General features: G+C 46.3%; 2 protein-coding genes across 8 annotated transcripts; both read left to right on the forward strand.

The window, feature by feature from the left end:
- Window positions 1-4,152: 4,152 nt before the first annotated feature.
- On the forward strand, window positions 4,153-10,812 carry METTL17 (methyltransferase like 17). Of its 3 annotated transcripts, none has more exons than XM_014844461.3 (14): window positions 4,153-4,380; window positions 4,532-4,685; window positions 4,773-4,907; window positions 5,809-5,890; window positions 6,148-6,229; window positions 6,798-6,871; window positions 7,558-7,652; window positions 8,024-8,094; window positions 8,282-8,389; window positions 8,660-8,728; window positions 9,407-9,457; window positions 9,720-9,812; window positions 10,301-10,485; window positions 10,560-10,812. In XM_014844461.3, exons 1-14 carry the CDS (start codon window positions 4,300-4,302, stop codon window positions 10,663-10,665), a joined length of 1,386 nt encoding a protein of 461 aa, XP_014699947.1. In that variant the 5' UTR covers window positions 4,153-4,299; the 3' UTR covers window positions 10,666-10,812. The 3 variants fall into 3 exon arrangements, 1 of the variants encoding a protein (XP_014699947.1); XR_011501486.1 differs by having other exon boundaries at window positions 4,184-4,380; window positions 9,720-9,996; XR_011501487.1 differs by having other exon boundaries at window positions 4,191-4,380; window positions 10,281-10,485.
- An 802-nt stretch (window positions 10,813-11,614) lies between these two features.
- Window positions 11,615-17,365, forward strand: SLC39A2 (solute carrier family 39 member 2). 5 transcript variants are annotated; one of them, XM_014844464.3, is made up of 5 exons: window positions 11,615-11,991; window positions 12,075-12,190; window positions 12,380-12,510; window positions 12,760-12,810; window positions 17,139-17,365. In XM_014844464.3, exons 1-5 carry the CDS (start codon window positions 11,756-11,758, stop codon window positions 17,217-17,219), a joined length of 615 nt encoding a protein of 204 aa, XP_014699950.1. In that variant the 5' UTR covers window positions 11,615-11,755; the 3' UTR covers window positions 17,220-17,365. The 5 variants fall into 5 exon arrangements, with proteins under 5 accessions (XP_014699950.1, XP_014699953.1, XP_014699951.1 ...); XM_014844467.3 differs by having other exon boundaries at window positions 12,765-12,810; window positions 17,139-17,224; XM_014844465.3 differs by lacking the exon at window positions 17,139-17,365 and adding an exon at window positions 13,253-14,181 and having other exon boundaries at window positions 12,765-12,810.
- Window positions 17,366-18,734: the final 1,369 nt, after the last annotated feature.

The raw sequence follows: 18,734 nt of genomic DNA on the forward strand, positions 1-18,734 counted from the left end.
GTTCAGAAGAGCTCCCCTAACCTCTGTTGAAGGTACATCAATAATATCACTGACCTCTGGAAGAAAGTAGGGGATTAATGGGAAGAGCTGATTGGTGTTTAATTCAGAATAAAAGAGTAGGTGTAGGCCGCTCCAGCTTGGGGTGGGGAGGAGGGAGAAAAGAAAGAGAAGAAGGAGATGGAGGAGAATGAGGAGGAGAAGAAGGAGGAGGAGGAGAGAGGGAGATAGACTAGCTTTCTGAAGGCACAGCTGAAGCAACAGCTCAGAGGCAACATTCTGAAGGGATGGGGTACCATCCTTCAGGATGCAGTGTATTTATTAAACCCGAGACCTCTAGATGGTACTATGTCCCTAGTAGGAAGAATACATGGATCCAGCAACTAAGAAGTAGAAGCAGGAATGGTTCCAATTACCGTCACTCCCACTGACCCACCGGAAAAATTTGTGCTTTCATCTCTGTAACTCTGGGTTCTGCTAGGTCAAAGGCCCAGGTGCCCAAAGGGGATGCATTCTTGCCAGGTGACACATCAAGGGTCCCACTGAACTACAAGCTATAGCTGCTTGCAGGACACTTTTGATTTCTTGGGTCTAGGGACCAACAGATGAGAAAAGGAGTGACCATATGTCAGGGCTAAGTAATCCTGATTAATAGGAGGAGGTAAGCTGCTTTTACACAATGGGGTAAGAGAGGAATTCATGGGGAGCCCAAGTAATCTACTTGGGTGCTTCCTGGAATTCCCATGCTCCATTGTAACTGTGAATGCTACATGTGCAGTAACCTGAGCCAGAGAAAGATACGACTATCAAAGGTTTGGACACCTCAGGAATGAAGGTTTGGGTCATAACACCAGGCAAACCACTAAGACCTGAAGACATGATAGCTGAGAGTGAAGGGAAATTAGAATGGACAGTAAAGGAGGGAGAGGCTGGGTGCCAGTTACAGCCCTGGGATCAACTGCAGTGACAGTGGCTATAGTTTGCTCCACTAACCTCTTCCTAAGTTTCTTTTCAGGAACAGAGGCCCATATGAAGCTTGAAGGAATTGTCCCTTGAACCGAACCGATCTGGAGAAGTAGATGTGTGTCACTTTAGGGCAGCTATGAAAATGCACTGTTCAGATCTCCTGCTGTGGGGATGATAATTGATCAACGGCCTTAACTGCCACACTCTGAATCTGCTATGCCTCCCATGGTCTGCTCCCAAACAATGACTGAGTGCAGCAGAGATGCTAGGTCAGGCCCACTTCCACAAGACGTAAGACTCCTCCAATGGCCACCTTGGGCTCAAAGACTCTCCATCAGCCTGGCTGAAACTTTTTTTAGAACTATGCCTATCCAACCTGTTTTCCTTCCCTCCCTCTTTTCCTTCCCTCCCTCTTTCACAGAGGCTAGACCTGCTTCCCAGTCTGGCAGCTTTCCCTGCCTCTTCTGCTTCCTCTCCCTTTCCCCTTCACAGGCACTTCACCCAATACGTGTCTTAGAATCAAATCCTATCTTAATGTCTGCTTCGCCAAGAACCTAAACTAACACAGACGTGTCCACGAAACATATTAAAACTGTAAACCATGATTTCAAAACAAGCTAAGAAAATAATCCAAGACATCAAAGAACATGCATCAAAATTAGAAAAAGCTCAGAAAAAAAGGTGACACATTCAGAAGTTACAAGTTAAAATAAAAATCATTTAAAAGATAAAGACTAATCTAGAATACACACAAACACAAATAAACACAACAAATAATGCCTTACGAGAATAGAAGATTTAAAAAAGGAAAACAACAAAAAGAAATGAAGAAGAGGATATAAAAAAAGATACTCTTTGGGATCTTTGATGGCAGAATTTCTTTAACTTCCCAAGAAACTTATTTTAGCTGCCTCACACCTTCATTGCTGAGAGTTTCTCTAAATCTAATTATTAATTTCCCTTTTTCATAAACTTATTGGAGAAAACCAGTTGATGATTATCCATCTCCAACCAATTATCCAAATCTTCCTCAGGGAATCTTTTTTATTTTCCTTTACTTAATTTGGGGTTGGGGGCATTTCTCTTTAATACTGTCTAATTTCTCCACATTTATGTCTGTTTTTTTAACGCAGAGCCACTAATTGGAAATACTACCCAGGTCAAGATATGACCAATGTTAATATGGCAGAGTACATGGATTAGGTATGAAATGGGCTTATCTATACATTTGGGGGATTGTGACCTGGTCAAATGATTGGACTCAGACCCTTAACCTAGTCTATTCTGCTGAGCTTTTCCAAGCATGAAGATAAAGAGTGGTCACTTTACCAACATCATCAACAAATATTGACTGAGCATTTTCAATGTGCCAAGAATTGTGTTCACTGTTTCAGATGTCTTAAGGTCATCCTTGATCCAAGAGGATGGCGTGAAGGTTTTTGTTTTGTTTTTATGAACAATACTTTGGATTAAGAACAAAGACATGTAAATTTAGGTCTAAAGTCAGCTCTTGAGATATTGTATTACCGAAAGAAGAGAACAATCCCAATTAGGCCAGTGTTAGAATGAAGGAGGGCACATCTATGTTGACAGTTTGATGGGAAAAACAATAGGGACATTCAGAGGCACCTCCACATTCTCCTGCTCCTTACTTCCCAGTCTCCACCGCTCAGTCTTACTTGGCCCCAAATATCCCGACTTTCAAGTCTGTCTTGGACATAAGACATAAATTCATAATAAAAATAAAAATGTGATTATGTCCCTTCAAGTTCCCAAAATACCTATGATCACATATATGATAATAATATCATAAACATATTGAGCATTTACTTTGGTCCAGACGTTATCTCATTAAATCATCACTCCAATAACCCTGTGAGGTAGAAACTATTATTTTCTTGCTGCTCTAGAATTCAAAGTCAGACTGCCAGATTCCAGATGCCAAGCGTTCTTTCCCTATGTTCTGCTACCTCCCTATGACAAAAAATAACACAGCCAATCTTATGCTACAGCTAACCTACAGTGTGAGGGATATTTTATTTTGCTAATACTTGAGCCAGCAATTTAAAGTAAAAGCAAAGTATCACAAGAGATGAGGCGAAGTGTGGCAGTGTGAATCAAAGGGGGGGGGGGGGGGGCGGGGGGAAGAAGGCGAACCTGAAAGGGAGGAGAGCAGTGAGTGGGGAATTTATAACAGTTGTGCTAAGCACCTCTCAAGTCTCCTTCCAGAGCATTCGAATTATACAGCAAAGGCCTCCTTTATTAGAATCAAAACTTAATAGCCTAAACGCAAACCAGACATTTAACTCTCCAACTGATATAGCTCCCCATATTTTATCCCATAATCATCATATTTGGACTCTTTCAGTTACAGTAAAGCCAACACTTTTACCCATCCAGTCACCAGATTTCTATCTCAAAAGGTTAAGATATACCATAGTCGACTAATGCTTTCTATAGGAATCAAGAGGTTACAGCACAGTGAGTTTGTTTTAATGCTACGTGTTAAACACTTCAGAACACTTAGGATATCGTTCTTAGTTAACTTGCTAACTTGCATTCCAAGGAGCAACAATGCCCGGTAGGGCTTACGTTTAAAGGTGAAGCTTAAACTTAGAGTGCCTTGGTTTAAACCTAGCTGTCACCTAACAAGCTTTGTGATCTTGGGCGTGATATTTAACCTCCTGGGATTCACTTTTCTCAGCTACAAAATGCGGTCAACAGCAGAATCTATCTCATAGGATTGTGGGGACTAAACGAGGTAATATGTAAAAATGCTTGCCACAGTCTCTGGCACATAATGTTCTAAGCGTTAGCTGTTTATCACAGAGGACTGGTTTAATATAAAGAGAAACTAAAATGTAAAAAACATTAAATCCATTAACTATTAATTTCTGTTATCGTCGGTCACCTAAATCTGGTTTTTCTTCTCTCATCTTTCCGTTACCGCATTCTCCCCTTTTGACAAAGGAATAAAAAACCCCAAGACTTCAGAGTTCTCTGGAGGCAAAGCAAGGAACACAGGTAATTAATACATCCAGAAATAGTCCTTGCCTGTGAATTTGCCTGTCTACGGTGCGTCCCCAAACAACCCAAGAAGGGGTCCGCCTCCTCGACGTCTGGACCCAGAGACCAGTCCCAACGCAGCCGACGTCCAAGTCCCACCCACGTACAGTCGCTCTGCAAGGTGATTTACATATCGATCGTTTATTGGCTACTAGCAACCACTCGCTCTCCTCATTGGCTGACACTGCCCCGTGCCGCAGTCCAGCGGGGCATGTTGGCCTTGAGCGTCACAGGCGCCTACATTTCCGTTTCCGGGTCGCCTCGGGAGCTATGGCGACCGCGACAGGCGTGAGGTATCTGCTGACATTAGGTAGATGGCGCCGCGGCCTTGGAGTAGCTCCCCAGTCCCGAGTGAGTGCCCACTTTCTCTGCTCTCAGAGAGACGTGAGATCCCGGAAACAGCTCCGCTCCGAGGACGAGCGCTCTCGGCAGCCCCTCCCTTCGCGAACGCCCGGAACCTTCCCTTCTGCCCCGCAGTCAGCTTTTCTTTCTCGGCCTGCAGGCGCTCGCCGCCCTCGTGCCCGGCGTCTCCCAGGTGGATAACAAGTCCGATTTTCTGGGGAAGAGGCCCCATCGCCGGCACCCTGGCATCCTGCGGCTTCCGCGCGTGCGGCTGCCGCAAGCCCTGGCTGACGCCGCGCAGTTACTGGTGCTCGGTGAGTAACGGTGGAAAGGGAGGCCCGAGAAGAGGCGGAGACTGGAGCTGCACGCGAGTGATGCCGCTCTTCACCTTTGGCCCACAGAGAGCTCGATGCCCAACGTGGAGAAGCAGGTGCAAGCACTCACCAATTATCTCTGGAGCCGGCATTTACCTGTAGAGCCAGAGGAGTTGCAAAGGCGGGCTGTACATCTTGAGAAAAAATTCCTGGAAAACCCAGGTAGGGCTTAAGAATAAAGAGTAGGTCAAGTTAACATATCGGTAGGAAATGAACAGCGAGAAATAATATTCCAGTTTCTCAAATAAGTACTGCGGTTTCTTATTTGACTTTGTGGCCAGAGCAGTAATAACAGTGACGTCTTATCAAGAGAAGGTAGGTTATTTCAGAGATTGCCCTTGAGGCTTTGGTAAAGGTCAGCGAGTGCTTCAGCAGCCTGTAGAAACCTAGATGTTTGGTTTTTTACTCCGAGGCCATTGGATTAGGACCGTCTAAGTTTTTGTTCAAGTGAAATAAAGTCCTTATATGGCTCCCTGTCCAGTACTGAAACCCTCTCCAGAAATAAGAGAAGAAATATAATTTGTCAAGTTATTTTCATGATTGTGAGCACCTTCATTTTACAGACTTGCCTTTTCTTCATCTTGTATTCCCTGCACTTCCCACGGTACCTGGTTCATGGTAGAGGCTCAGTAGACAAAACAGTATGAACTGAACACAAATATGAGACTTAAGATTTTCAAGCCCCTTTCCTCCCTGTGGGAACATTGGAGATGTCACAATCTTAGGTTTGGGAGAAGTGAAGAAATCCACAAAATATTGTCCTTATCCAGCCCTTTGAATCTTTACCATACTTCCCTTGAACATACAACAAAACCTGTGGGATAGGGTTGATTGAGTTGAATAAACTGCTATTAGAGGCAAAATGCTATCTGAAACAGTCTGGTGGTGGTGGTGGTGGTGGTTATTCCTACCTGCAATTTTTCTCTAGGTTTAGCTTCTCTCCTAAGCTTTGAGGCTTTCCCCCGGGGGAGTTGGGGAGGGATGGGCAGGGAGTATATTCACATATTGGATCTGAGCCCTATTCTTCCTAGGTCCTCACTTCAAGTCCTTGTTCTCACCCCAGACTCACCTCAGACAGAGGAGAAGCTTTGTGGAGCCGTGCTGCATGCCCTGCGCAGAACTACCTACCACTGGCAAGAACTGAGGTAAGGGGGACCAGAAGGGCTGCAGAAGAAAGAAAAGTTTGACTTTAGAAGGAGAGTTGGGGAAGTACAATTACACAGTTTAGTGTTTGAAAAAGCTACCTGGTTTGTAAGTCTCCACGGACTCTTCTGTATTGAGAAGTGAAAGCATTGAACTGACAGAGCCCTTTCCAAAGATTTCATTTCCTAAAAGTCTGGAAGATAGCTATGGGATAGATGGTTGTTTCCCAGTGGGTGTGACTCTCTGATTTTTCTGGCAGCTACAATGAGGGACTCAGCCTGGTGTATATGGCAGCAAGACTGGATGGTGGCTTTGCAGCAGTCTCCAGGGCATTCCATGAGGTGAAGGTCTCTCCACTTCAACCTGAACCCTTTTACCATCAGTTCCCTTATTCATAAAGTAGTCTTTTGGGGTAGAGTTCTTGGGATGTTGCACATACATTTCTTTCTTTAAAGAGGCCCTCTTGAGGCCGGCCCCTTGGCCAAGTGGTTAAGTTCGCCTGCTGCGCTTTGGTGGCCCAGTGTTTTGGCGGTTTGGATCCTGGGTGCAGACGTGACAGGACATGCTGAGGTGGCATCCCATATGCCACAAATAGAAGGACTCACAACTAAAAATACACAACTATGTATCGGGGGGCTTGGGGGAGAAAAAGGAAAAAAATAAAATCTTTAAAAAAAAAAAGAGGCCCTCTTTATCCTCTGAAAGAATTTTGAGACCCAAGAAAGGTTTAGAATCAGTATTTTAGGAGCTTGCTATTCTATATTGAATAAGAGTTTACATTGTATTTACATTGAATATCAAAACACATTCACATCTCCTCTCCTCTGCCATGGCCCCCTAATTCATATTCACCAAGGCCCTAAATAAGTGTCTGCTTACCCTAATGTGGGGTGTTGTATATTTCCTCAGATCCAGTCTCGAATTCCAGAGTTCCAGCCACAAACCTTGATGGACTTTGGCTCGGGTACTGGTTCTGTCACCTGGTAAGTATCTTTCTCTGTCAGTTCTAACTCTTGAGAGCCACGCTTATACCACTCCAATATCAATACCCTGGAGAACCGGAGGGAGAATAGGAAAGTTGGGAACTAGAATGTTTTTTCCCTCTTGTTAGGCAAGGCATAAGATTATGGAATAGGGCCAGAACTTAAAGAAATGTCAAGTAAAAAAGATGCATGTTTAGAAAGATAAAAAAGGAAAGGAATTTGGGGCTGGCCCCGTGGCGGAGTGGTTAAGTTCACGCGCTCCGCTGCAGGCGGCCCAGTGTTTCGTTGGTTCGAATCCTGGGCGCGGACATGGCACTGCTCATCAGACCACGCTGAGGCAGCGTCCCACATGCCACAACTAGAAGGACCCACAATGAAATATACAACTATGTACCGGGGGGCTTTGGGGAGAAAAAGGAGAAAAATAAAATCTTTAAAAAAAAAAAAAAAAAGGAAAGGAATTTAGTGTAAGGCATAGGTTTTACATAGCATCAGAGTTTTTTGCCTACAAGTGATTTTTTCCATCTGCCTTGTTTTTTAAGGAGTTGTAAACAAAAACTGTTAGTTTTTCCAACTATTTTAACGTAACACTCTCTTTCCCCAGGGGTGGGGTTGGAGGTGGAGGGGTCTCTTGTAGGGATGACTCTTTGTCATGAGAACTAGCAGTTTATATTTTGCCATTTTAGGGCTGCTCATAGTACTTGGGGCCAGAGCCTACGTGAATATATGTGTGTGGACAGCTCAGCTGCCATGTTGGATTTGTCAGAAAAGCTACTGAAAGGTGAGGACAAGGTATAAGGAAGGGCTTTTCCAAAGTTGAAGGAGCTAAGAAAGCAAAGGAGTACTAGAAAGGGTGTTTTATTGGGAAGTAGAGGAGAGAGCTAAAAGTTAAAGATGAATCTGATCTCCGTCCAACCTTATGGTCAAGCAGAGGCTGGTGGAGGCCTTTGCTGGACTGTGGATGGGTCGGGTAAGATTAACAGGACAGGAGACCCAATATTCTCCCTGTCCTTTTTAAGAGTTGCTTACCATATTGCACCTCACTTTCAGCTAGCATTTCTCTTTATTCCTGGGGCTATGTTTCTTGTCAGGCTATCACTTCAGTTTATACCTATACATTCATAGTTGCCACATCTCTGCTTTCCCCCACAGGTGGCTTAGAATCTGGGAAGCCTTATGTTCCAGGTGTCTTTTTCAGACAGTTTCTACCTGTATCACCCAAGGCAAGTGGCATTGTGTAGGTGTGCTAAATGTAGAATGTGGCAGATGGAAAACTGGCCTGAGCTTTGCAACCCAGGATTGGATGTTAGAAGAGAAAAGAAAGCAGAAGAAATTGAAGGGATAGAACTTGGTTGTACTCTTAGAAGTGGGAGGTAGTGGGTCTGTCGTGTTCCTTGTCTTGGTCCTCAGGTGCAATTCGATGTGGTGGTATCAGCCTTTTCCCTAAGTGAACTGCCCAGCAAGGCTCATCGCACTGAGGTAGTCCAAACCTTGTGGCGCAAGACAGGTCATTTTCTGGTGAGTTGAAATCCCTTTTTCTTTTCAAGTTTTAGGCCACCTTCATGGTTTTCATTCCTTTCCTTCTCTCCATTGGAGCTTGTCTTCATTCTTGATCATTTTTCTCCTGCATAGATCTCTTTATCCCTCTTTGAGGGCCTTCATCCCCCTCTTATATTTAATGCTTATTTCCCTCAGGAGCCCTACTCCGTATTTAAATGCTCTTACAGAGCTACTGGCGTGTTTTCATGTCATTCAGGGCTTCTGCCTATTTTCCCCTTTTGTGAACAGATACTGGTGGAGAATGGAACAAAAGCTGGGCACTGCCTTCTCATGGATGCCAGGGACCTGGTCCTTAAGGTAAGGTTCTTTCTCCTCCTTTCACACCGCTCCATCCACCTGTCTGTCACCAGTTACTGGTACTCCCTTGAAAACTGAAGCAATTCTGTCATAGAATGGTAAGGATGACTCAGGATATTAGGTGTATAAAGTCAGTAGGATATAGGGTAGTGGTTGACAGACTAGAGTTGAGGATCAAATCTGGCCTGCCACCTGTTTTTGTATGAGCCATGCTTATGTTTGTGTCTGTTGTCTGTGGCTACTTTCTTGCTACAGACAGCAGAGTTGAATAGTTGGGACAGAAACAAATTTTGCCTACTCTCTGGGCCTTTAAAAAAGAAGTTTGCCAACCCCTGATCTAGGGCATTGCTGAGCCAAGAACCTTATCTCTTTGGGACGGTATGAGGCAGTGTATAATCATAAATTTATTTGTCCCAGAGTGGGATTTTTTTGAGAGTGGAGGTTGCTGACAAGGGAGAGCACCATACTATGTGCCAAGTTCTTGCCTTTCTCCTGCTGCAGAGGAAAAGTTCTTTGTTTGGAGTTTTAGAGAAGCAGCCAGCTTAACTCAAAGAACATAGTTAATAATTACCAGAATTGAATGTTAAAAGAGTCCTCAATCTACTGAGTGCAGAGATTGAGTTATGAGAATAGACCCCTCAGGCCCAGCTTAATTTTTTGGATTTCCTTTGATTTCAGGGAAAGGAGAAGTCACCTTTGGACCCTCGACCTGGTTTTGTCTTTGCTCCCGTGAGTATTACTTCTACCTTTCCCAGCACACAAAGATGTGAATTCGCCTGTGGCCAGGAAAAGTAAGAGGGTAAAGCTAAGCCACCCTCCACTACTTTGTGTTCCTGTCCAGTTTCTTTCTTAGTGATCCTCTGGCTCCCCTTACCCCCTGCGACCATGCTCCCCTAACCCTAGCCCTTTGTGACTCTATGAGTCTTAGCTTTTCAGTTTTATGATATATGGTTCTTTTGTCTTACCTCATGTCTTTTATGTGTGTTCACAGTGTCCGCATGAGCTTCCTTGTCCTCAGCTGACAGCCCATAAGCCCCTGGCCTGTAGCTTTTCTCAGGCTTACCATCCCATCGCCTTCAGCTGGGTATGTACCCTGGAAATAGGGTGGCAGGGAGAAAATAGCCTGGGAAAGCAGGATGAAGAAGAATCAGAGTGGGGCCATCCCCGTGTCGCAGCAGTTAAGCGTGCACGTTCCGCTTCAGCAGCCTGGGGTTCGCCAGTTCGGATCCCAGTTGTGGACATGGCACCGCTTGGCACGCCATGCTGTGGTAGGCATCCCACATATAAAGTAGAGGAAGATGGGCACAGATGTTAGCTCAGGGCCAGTCTTCCTCAGCAAAAAGAGGAGGATTGGCAGCAGATGTTAGCTCAGGGCTAATCTTCCTCAAAAACAAAAAAGAAAAAGAATCAGAGGTGGGAAGAGTTGGAAAATTCAGAGAATAGCCTGGAGATTTTAGGGCCTGAATGTTGTGCTTAACTTAGAGAATATGAAAAGGCCTGCGGGAATGGGGGTCAATTTTTTTTTTTCCCCGTATCTTTTTCCTCCAAATAGTCTCTGTATCCTTATCTTAGAACAAGAAGCCAAAGGAGGAAAAGTTCTCGATGGTAATCCTTGCCCGAGGGTCTCCAGAAGAGGCTAATCGCTGGCCCCGTATCACTCAGCCTATCCTTAAACGGCCACGACATGTGCATTGTCACCTGTGCTGTCCAGATGGGCAGATGCAGCATGCTGTGATCACAGCCCGCCGCCATGGCAGGTAGAGAGGATGTGACCAAAATTAGTGGGAGGTGGCTAGAACCTGCAGCCCACACTGACCTCTCTTTTCCATAGGGATTTGTATCGCTGTGCTCGTGTCAGCTCCTGGGGAGACCTTTTACCTGTGATCACACCGCCTGAGCTTCCTCCGTCCCCTGCTAAAGATCCCCCTGAAAGCTGACAAGAATGTGTAACAAGTGTTTTCTTTTGTCGCGCCTGCCAAGGCTGAAGCTGCCTGGTATCCAGGATGGGAGGGCTGGTACCCCCATATATCTGTGTGTGTTTGAGGTTTTAATAAAAATAAAGAGTTTTCAAAAAATGGAAATGGATCTTTTGAGTCTTAAAATGTATAGAGGTCAATTGTCATGGCCTATCCTGTAATGAAGAGAATCCTCAGATTTTCAGTGCCTGCTTTCCCCACACAAATCTCAAGCTCACCCTCTCCTGTAAGAACACTGCTGCTTCTACCAGAGACCAGGCTTCCCAGGGAGGTAATCTGGGGTAGTGGGAAAACCGCCCCCAGCTCTTTGCGAACTGGCCCAACAGGTCTCAGGCTTGTTAGGCAGGCCACCTGGATAGGGGAACCAGCAGCTGCCTGGCCTCTATTTTTTTCTCCCTCCTTCCCTTCCATCTTTCTCAGGGTTCATCAACTCCCCTAGAGTTTGCTTCATATGTTTCTCTCAAGAGGTTGATCCCCATCAGGACTGAATCTGCCATCTCCACCCCTGTATATCCAGGTAGGACCCTTCAGAGTACTTGGTTCGTTTCTCAGTTTTCCCCTGGGCCTTGCTATTTCAGAGCTAGAGTAACTCTCTGTCTTGAAACTCTCAGTCCCTTTCCTGCAGTATATATCAGGAAGTGGGCACAGTCAGAAGTTGTACCAATATCAATGTTGTAATACCAGAAATCTCACCTTTCCACTAGACATTTCCTTGCCTTGAGCTATTTTTCTGGGGTTACAGGAAAGGGGAATACCCTCATCTACTAGTTCCCACAGCAACTGCAGCACCACGCCTCAGCCCCACCTCCTCCTTACCCCCAGGTGGCCCCAAATCCCCTCTGAAAGGGTGCGGTTCAGGTAACAGCGTAGCAACCTCTAACACTTGGGGTAGGGTGGGGAGGGTATGAAAGGCTTAGATCAAATGTCCTGAGTGAGGCAGGAACAGACTGTCCCCAACAACACAGCTGGGAAGTAACTACCATAGACTCCCATTTTGGATTAGATCATCCCAGGGCATGAATTTAGACTGTCCACAGTGCTTGGATTAGTCATGGCATTGAAGAGGAGAAGATGTAGAGCACGGGACTGTGCCTGGCAGGGAGTCTGGAGTTTCTGGTTTCGAAGTTCTGGAAGGCGTGAGCCAGAGGAGGGGCCTCCGTGCAGGGAGAGGGCGGGAATCTGGGGCAGGGCCCCAGTCAGCTGTGCAAGGCTGTGCAACCAGAGGCAACACAGAACGGAAAGAGGATCCCTACAGACTCCTGAAATTCAGAAGAGTGGACACTCCAGGTTTGACCACCTAAGACACCATTCCTCTAAAGATTATAGCTCCATTTGTCATTCTGAAGCCTCTGCTTGTCCTGTACCCCAAGGATGGAGCCACTTCTAGGAGTAAAAATTGGCTGCCTCTTTGCCCTGCTGACTCTCACTCTGGTCTGTGGCCTTATTCCCATCTGCTTCAAATGGTTCCAGATTAATGCAGCCACAGGTATAGCCTTACCACATCTTTGTCCCTATAACCTAAGTCTGACTTCAACCCTGTCACCCTATCCTGATACCTTGCTCTGATTCTCTCACCATCCCCAAGCATGGGACATTGAGTGCTACCTGTTGCTCTTTCATCCCCTTTGTCTTTCTCCTTATTGCCAACTGGATTGTAACTCCTGCTTTTTATCAGGTCGTCACCGCCGGGTCCTGAGTCTCCTGGGCTGCACTTCTGCTGGTGTTTTCCTGGGAGCAGGGTTCATGCACATGACTGCTGAAGCCCTGGAGGGAATTGAATCAGAGATCCAAAAGTTTGTGAAGCAGGTGAGCAGCAGAGATGCTGAGCTGCAGGGCTGTGAAGCCAGAATAATGAACAGAACCGAGGGAAGAAAGGGGGAAAAGTGATGGAGCCAGGGAGACAGGTGGAACAACAGGAAAGATGACAGCTCTTGGGTTGTGTGGAATGATGAAAACAGGTCAGATTGGGCTTTAAGGAGAGCAGTGCCGCTGAAGGGACAGAACTGGAATCTGAGCTGCTCCATCTCCATCTAATTTTTGCTTCTTTCTCCCTAGAACAGGACAGAAAGTGAGGGAAGTTCTTCTGATGATGCTGATTCAGCTCAGGTAAGTGTCTGCCACCAGCCCCAACCTGGAGGGTGAGGAGGGGCAGAAACTCCTATACCCAGGCCCTTTTGAAGGGAATATGTGAGGAATACCAGGAATACCTTCTGCTCCTCAGCTCAGACATTACAGAGGAAAGAGAAGCCAACCCAATCCTTTTGGGTTTAGGGAACCCCAGGAAAAGCTCTTGCTTTACTCTTTCATTCTCTGGACCCTTGACACGCTTCACGTTGTCTTCCCATATTTCTAACCCTATTGATATTGTGTCCCTAGTCCCTCTGGTATTCCTGTGTTGTGTTCCCATATCTACTCTGGGCTTCATTCCTCTACCCTTTGTATGTTCTATTACCACGTTTTCCTTCTCTTCAGTCTCCCAATCCCATGTCCATCCAGTGCACTTTCTTCCCTTCCTCTCCCATCTCACAGCCCCTCTTTCTGTTCCTAGACGGACTATCCCTATGGAGAGCTCATCATCTCCCTGGGCTTCTTCCTTGTCTTCTTTTTGGAGTCACTGGCACTGCAGTGCTGTCACGGAGCCTCTGAAGGATCACCAGTGCAGGAGGAGGAATGGGGCGGGGCTCATGTCCTTGGACTCCACAGCCATGGGACTCTCCCCTCACCCTCACGGGGTCCCCTTCGAGCCCTTGTCCTCTTGCTTTCACTCTCCTTCCACTCTGTGTTTGAAGGTCTAGCTGTGGGGCTACAGCCAACAGTAGCTGCTACCGTGCAGCTCTGTCTTGCTGTCCTGGCTCACAAGGGGCTTGTAGTGTTTGGTGTAGGGCTGCGGCTGGTGCGGATAGGCACTGGATCACGATGGGCCATGTTCTCCATACTGTCATTAGGTCTCATGTCTCCCCTGGGCCTTGCCCTAGGGCTGGCTGTGGCCCAAGGAGACTCTGAAGCGGGGCGAGGCTTAGCCCAGGCTGTGTTAGAGGGTGTGGCAGCTGGCACCTTCCTGTATGTCACCTTCTTAGAAATTCTGCCCCGGGATCTAGCTGGTCCTGAGGCCCCTCTAGCCAAGTGGAGCTGTGTAGCCACTGGTTTCGCCTTCATGGCATTTATTGCCTTGTGGGCCTGAGAGATTCCTGACTTTTCTGATGGACCTATCTAGGAAGACCTCCCTACCCCCAGGAGACACCTCCCAAATGGCTTTGGTCCTCAAATGTTTCTTGACCAAGACATCTACTAGGCATCATCCCCATGAACTGGACCCCAGCATTTCCTTACATGAGATCCTATTTCTCATCCAGCACTGAGAAAAGGATGTTTAGATTGAGTGCCTATAAATTGGAGAATTGACATAAAGACCATCACTCCAGATTTGACTCTTGTCCCATTTATACTACTGTGTGTAATAAATGTTCGTTTCACCCTTTCCCTTCAGCCGTACTATACTTTGTTCTCCGGGTTGCTTAGGAGCTGCCTGGTACAGGAAGTGGCGGAGTGGGGAGCGGGAAGGGTGAGTGTTGGGTGTAGTATTTTCTTCTGGAATCAGGGCTACTAGCCATTCTGTCAATTGCAGGCCATGGCCCCCAGGCCTGGGAACATAGCTGAAATTTCAGCAACCTGCTACCACCTCACCCAAAGGTGTTGAGAAACTGAGCCAGAGTTTCCAGCACTTAGAGAAAAGAGGTTTAAAAACAGAAACCATGGGGATCTAGATTTTTCCTACACTAACCACACCCACCCCACTCCCAGTACCTATTATCAGCCACCCACAATGTGTCCAACAGACTCTTTCGATCAGGCTAAATGGAGCCTAGTTCTATCTGGTTCCTATTTTTCACACTGAGCTCTGTATGGCCTCAGGGACATTATTGCTCTTCTTTGAGTTTCTGTCTCCTTCCAGCTGCCTTGTGCTGAGGGATTAAGAAGCAGTGTGTTTGGAAAGGGAGAAAGGCGCCAGATAAATGCCTAGGGTGATTACTTGGCTCTGCCACGACTTAGTGACGTTCCTTCTGCCTGCCTGCCCTACCTGCCACTGTGCCTCTGGCCCCTCCCCACCAGACCATAGGTCTTTCAGTTTGAGTAACCCCCTACAATGTGTTACTTGTCTTAAAAACTGCTAAGGACAAATACAGAAACTGATTATTTGGAATCGAGGAGGAGCAGGATGGCTATTGCCCAGCCCCTGACCCATGAGATGGAGCAGTGGCTCAGACTTAGTGGAGAAATCAGGAAAGAGAATGTGTGCCCAGTGAGCTCAATTCCTCTCACCAGCTTGCCCTTCTATTTTCAGTGTGGAAGCACAAGTGGCCTTAACATGGACTCCTCAGTTTCATTCTCGTCTCAGTCTCTCTCCTGTCCATCCCATTCCCTTCCTCATGAATTAAGATAGGCAAACCTCCTCACAAGCCCGGCTTACCCACTAGGAATCAGAGAGAAGGCAAGCTTCAGGAAAAACTAAATATAAATGTCTGACACAGGAAATAATTTCCCTGAAGCACCATTCTATTCTGTTTTCCCTTCAGTACTAAATGCACTCACATGTAATACACTCAGAACAGCGCCTGGTATGTAGTGATAATAATAGAGTTTCCACACTGAGCACCCGTTGTGTGCTAGGTCCTGTGCTATCGCTTTCACATATATTATCTCACCTTCCCAACCCTGGCAGGTAGATATTATCCCCATTGTAAGTCTAGGGAAGAGCATTCAGAAAAGTTAAATAATGATCACATAGCTATTTCGACACATGATAACATGATTCTAAGAAAGGCTCACTATATAGATTTTCTTCTCCTTCCTTATTTATACCTCCTGTCTTATATGTTAGGGTCTCAGAAGAACATGGAGACACACTGGATAATTGAGGCAAGTTTAATAAAGGGATGATGTAGGAAAGTGTGGGCAAGGTTTGGACAAGGAATACCCTCACTCTCCTTCTACTCTTTGATCTACTGCTAATGTCTCTTGTTGGCCATACCCAAGCAGAAGCCAAAGGACAAAACTGTCTGTTTGGTGCACAGCAGATAGGTCAGCCACATGAGGCACAGGCCATAAGGAAATCTAGAAGGGCAACGAGAAGACGTCCAGCAGACCGTCAATTCTCTGCTGTTTTCAACTCAAGTGATCTTACCAGGACTTTGGAAGGCATGACTTAGAAGGGACACAATTATATAGACATTAGAGAACTATTTCTGGTATAGAGGGTTTGTGTGACTATAGAAAGGAGGCTTGAGGAGAAGTACATTAGACTCCAGGGTTCTTCATATATTTGAGTCACTGATGCTATCAGCATTTGAGGTAATGAGCAGAGGCTGGGAGATTTCAAGCAAGAGTGAGTCATGCACCTTTTGTGTCCTCCCATCCCAGAAGCCCTTAGAGTCCTCTTCAGCTGCCTCTGCTTTCAGCCATTAATGCTTTCTTTTCTTCCCATGACCCTTTCCTTCCCCTTTCCCAATATCCTTACCAACTAGGACCAAAACCATTTTTAGTTCGAACCATATTGTGTCAAGAGCTGGAATAAAGCTAAACAATGGCTCCACAGAGGGAACACCAAGATCAGGAAAAGCAACAATCTTGATCATTTTTAAAAGATATGAATCTCTAGCAAGGAGCCAGAGAGGACTATAAGGGAGCAGAAGATGGATGTGATTTCCAAATGAGCTTGAAATGAGGAAGGATGGAATGAGAACCATAGGAAAGGAGGGAGAGCTGAGTTAGTTGGGGTGTGGTGACTAGAAGCCAGATTCAGGAGTGAACCTTGATTCACTCAACCTTGAAAGAGAGGTTGCAACTGAAGAAAATTAGGATCATGAGAGTTGAAAAATAAAAAGAGGAGGGAAAATACACAAGATGGGGAAAAAAGATAAAAGGAGAAGCCAGTTGGAATAGTCACAAGAGAATTTATGTGGAAGAGTTTTCAAGTCTCCTCGACCCCTGTGCCCCTTTCCACCCCTCATTCTCCACACCCACACATGTACTTTTTATACGTTTAAACAGAAAAAAACCCAGAAGAATGAGACCTACAACTGCACTCCCACCTAGAGCCAGCTTTCTGGTTTTGCCACCAATAAATTGTTCTCTGAAGTAACCCTTTGGAGCTCCCCCCCCCCCTTTTCCTTTGCTTACAAGCTGAGGATTGATTGGATATTGCAGTTCTAAGATGATAATTTGTGAAGAAAGGGAGATAGGGAACAACACCAAAGAGAAACCAGAGTTAGGGACTATCCTGGAGCAGGGCAGGAGGAGGTCAGTCAGAGACCAATACGGGATCCAGACACACGAACAAAAGCCTAAGAGCTCCAGATTGCCTCTTGGGAGACAGTTCCTGCCAGCTCAGCCCTCCCCTGAAGGCAGATGCCCATGTCTTGCCTCTCTCACTATAGGAAACAGTCCCTGGCTCCTGGCTCTGGTCTGATGGAGCACAAGGAACAGCTGCTGGAATTGGAGTGGGTTGGTATGTGTGAGTGTGCCAACCAGCCAGGGGCCCTGACATCCCCCAACTGACCTGAGGGAGGAGCCCCTGGCCACTAGCAAAGGTGACACAAAAGGGGTGCAGCCAGGGGTTACGCCTCCAAGCCCCAGTCTGTGGGGATGCTTAAAAACACCACTTGTAGATCATTTCGTTTTTATTTCAGTTTTGTTCTAAGTTGCTAGCTTCAGATTTGTTGAATGTCAAATAAAGAATGCTTTCTACTTTTACTATATATGTATCCAGTTTGGGGGAAATTCTGATGTTGGCCAGGAGAGAGGATGCAAACAACTTACATTGCTCTGGGCACCATTTACCCTGACCACACCCCTGGCCTCTGGTCAGAACTGACTCTCCCTTTCCAGTTGGCCCTAAAGTCTCTCCAGAAAGGTGACATCCCCCCTCTGGCACTTCCCTTAACTCTTTGAGGAGTGCTCTTGGAAGCTTAGCCTCCATCCCCCCTGCTGCAGCCCCACTGCATTGTGTGTGCCTTCAGAGAATCACCCTTTAGCATCTCTTCGTGAGTTCCAGAATTTTCAAGCTGCAACCACAAGTCTCTCATCGTGTGTTCTTCTAGTTTTATTCTCCTTCCCTCTGAACCCTCTCTTAGCTATCTCGGGCTTCTGTCCCTAAAGTCGAGGAAACAAATTCCTTGAGAATGAGAGGAAGAGAGAAACAGGAGTCCTAAGGCTGAAGCAGAGACAAAATGTAGGGAGTTTGTGGCTCAGCTTCTATGAAGTCACCCCACCTCTCCTCTGAGCCTCTGAGCTCTGATCTTGAGAGTGGGCAGGAGCCACAGACCATGGTATCAGGCCCTCCCTATGTAGCTTATTCTAGAATCACAAAGAACGATGGGAGATTTAGGAAGAGAGCTGGAACTGGGGAAAGTTAGGAAGAACCATGCCGACCACAGGGGGGCACTGTGTCCCCACGGGCTAGACTGGAATCTCCAGGACCAACAGACAGGTCAGTCAAGGACAGCAAACCCCCTCTCCCTTGCTCCAAGCAGAGAGCATCTCTCGCTCTCTGCCTAACTTTTGGGTTTCTTATGCAGAGACATCTATAGGAGAGAGACAGAAAGTCACCACCATTTCACACACCACCTCCATGACAGGTACATACACACTCACTCGCGTATGAACGTGTAAATTTAATTTTCTCCCTCCTCTAAAAATTTACCCTAACAGTGTCATCCATGCAGGCAAATGTGCTAAGACCTGCCTTCCCTTCCATAATGCACAGCAACAGCTATTAGCAGTCAAGGCCGATGCTGGTTGGAGTTCTTTGCCTTTTTGTCAGGTTTTGTTTACCTAGGAGCTAGTTGGTCCAATGATTCCAGTTATGCCCTGTTTCTTTTCTTTCGTGTAGCGTTTAAGCACTCTTTGCTGTCTGCCCTGCATGTGGTCACCCAACACCCTCGCTATCAATAGCTAGCTCTGTAACCCTGCTAGACACCTAAGGCCCCTGCCCCCTTCTGACCCTGGCCTACTGCACTTAAAATAGACTCCAT

Source organism: Equus asinus, chromosome 2 (genome assembly GCF_041296235.1).
Source record: "Equus asinus isolate D_3611 breed Donkey chromosome 2, EquAss-T2T_v2, whole genome shotgun sequence".
In the NCBI taxonomy this organism is placed as follows: domain Eukaryota; kingdom Metazoa; phylum Chordata; class Mammalia; order Perissodactyla; family Equidae; genus Equus; species Equus asinus.

Bases quoted from the DNA above. Each gene is read 5' to 3' on its own strand.
- METTL17 (XM_014844461.3), top strand. From the start codon at position 4,300: ATGGCGACCGCGACAGGCGTGAGGTATCTGCTGACATTAGGTAGATGG. The intron at 8,095-8,281 runs GCAAGTGGCATT...CTTGGTCCTCAG, and splicing joins TTCTACCTGTATCACCCAAG to GTGCAATTCGATGTGGTGGT. The intron at 10,486-10,559 runs GTAGAGAGGATG...TCTTTTCCATAG, and splicing joins ACAGCCCGCCGCCATGGCAG to GGATTTGTATCGCTGTGCTC.
- SLC39A2 (XM_070503955.1), top strand. From the start codon at position 11,756: ATGGCATTGAAGAGGAGAAGATGTAGAGCACGGGACTGTGCCTGGCAG. The intron at 11,992-12,074 runs GTTTGACCACCT...CTGTACCCCAAG, and splicing joins CAGAAGAGTGGACACTCCAG to GATGGAGCCACTTCTAGGAG. The intron at 12,811-13,252 runs GTAAGTGTCTGC...TTCTGTTCCTAG, and splicing joins ATGATGCTGATTCAGCTCAG to ACGGACTATCCCTATGGAGA.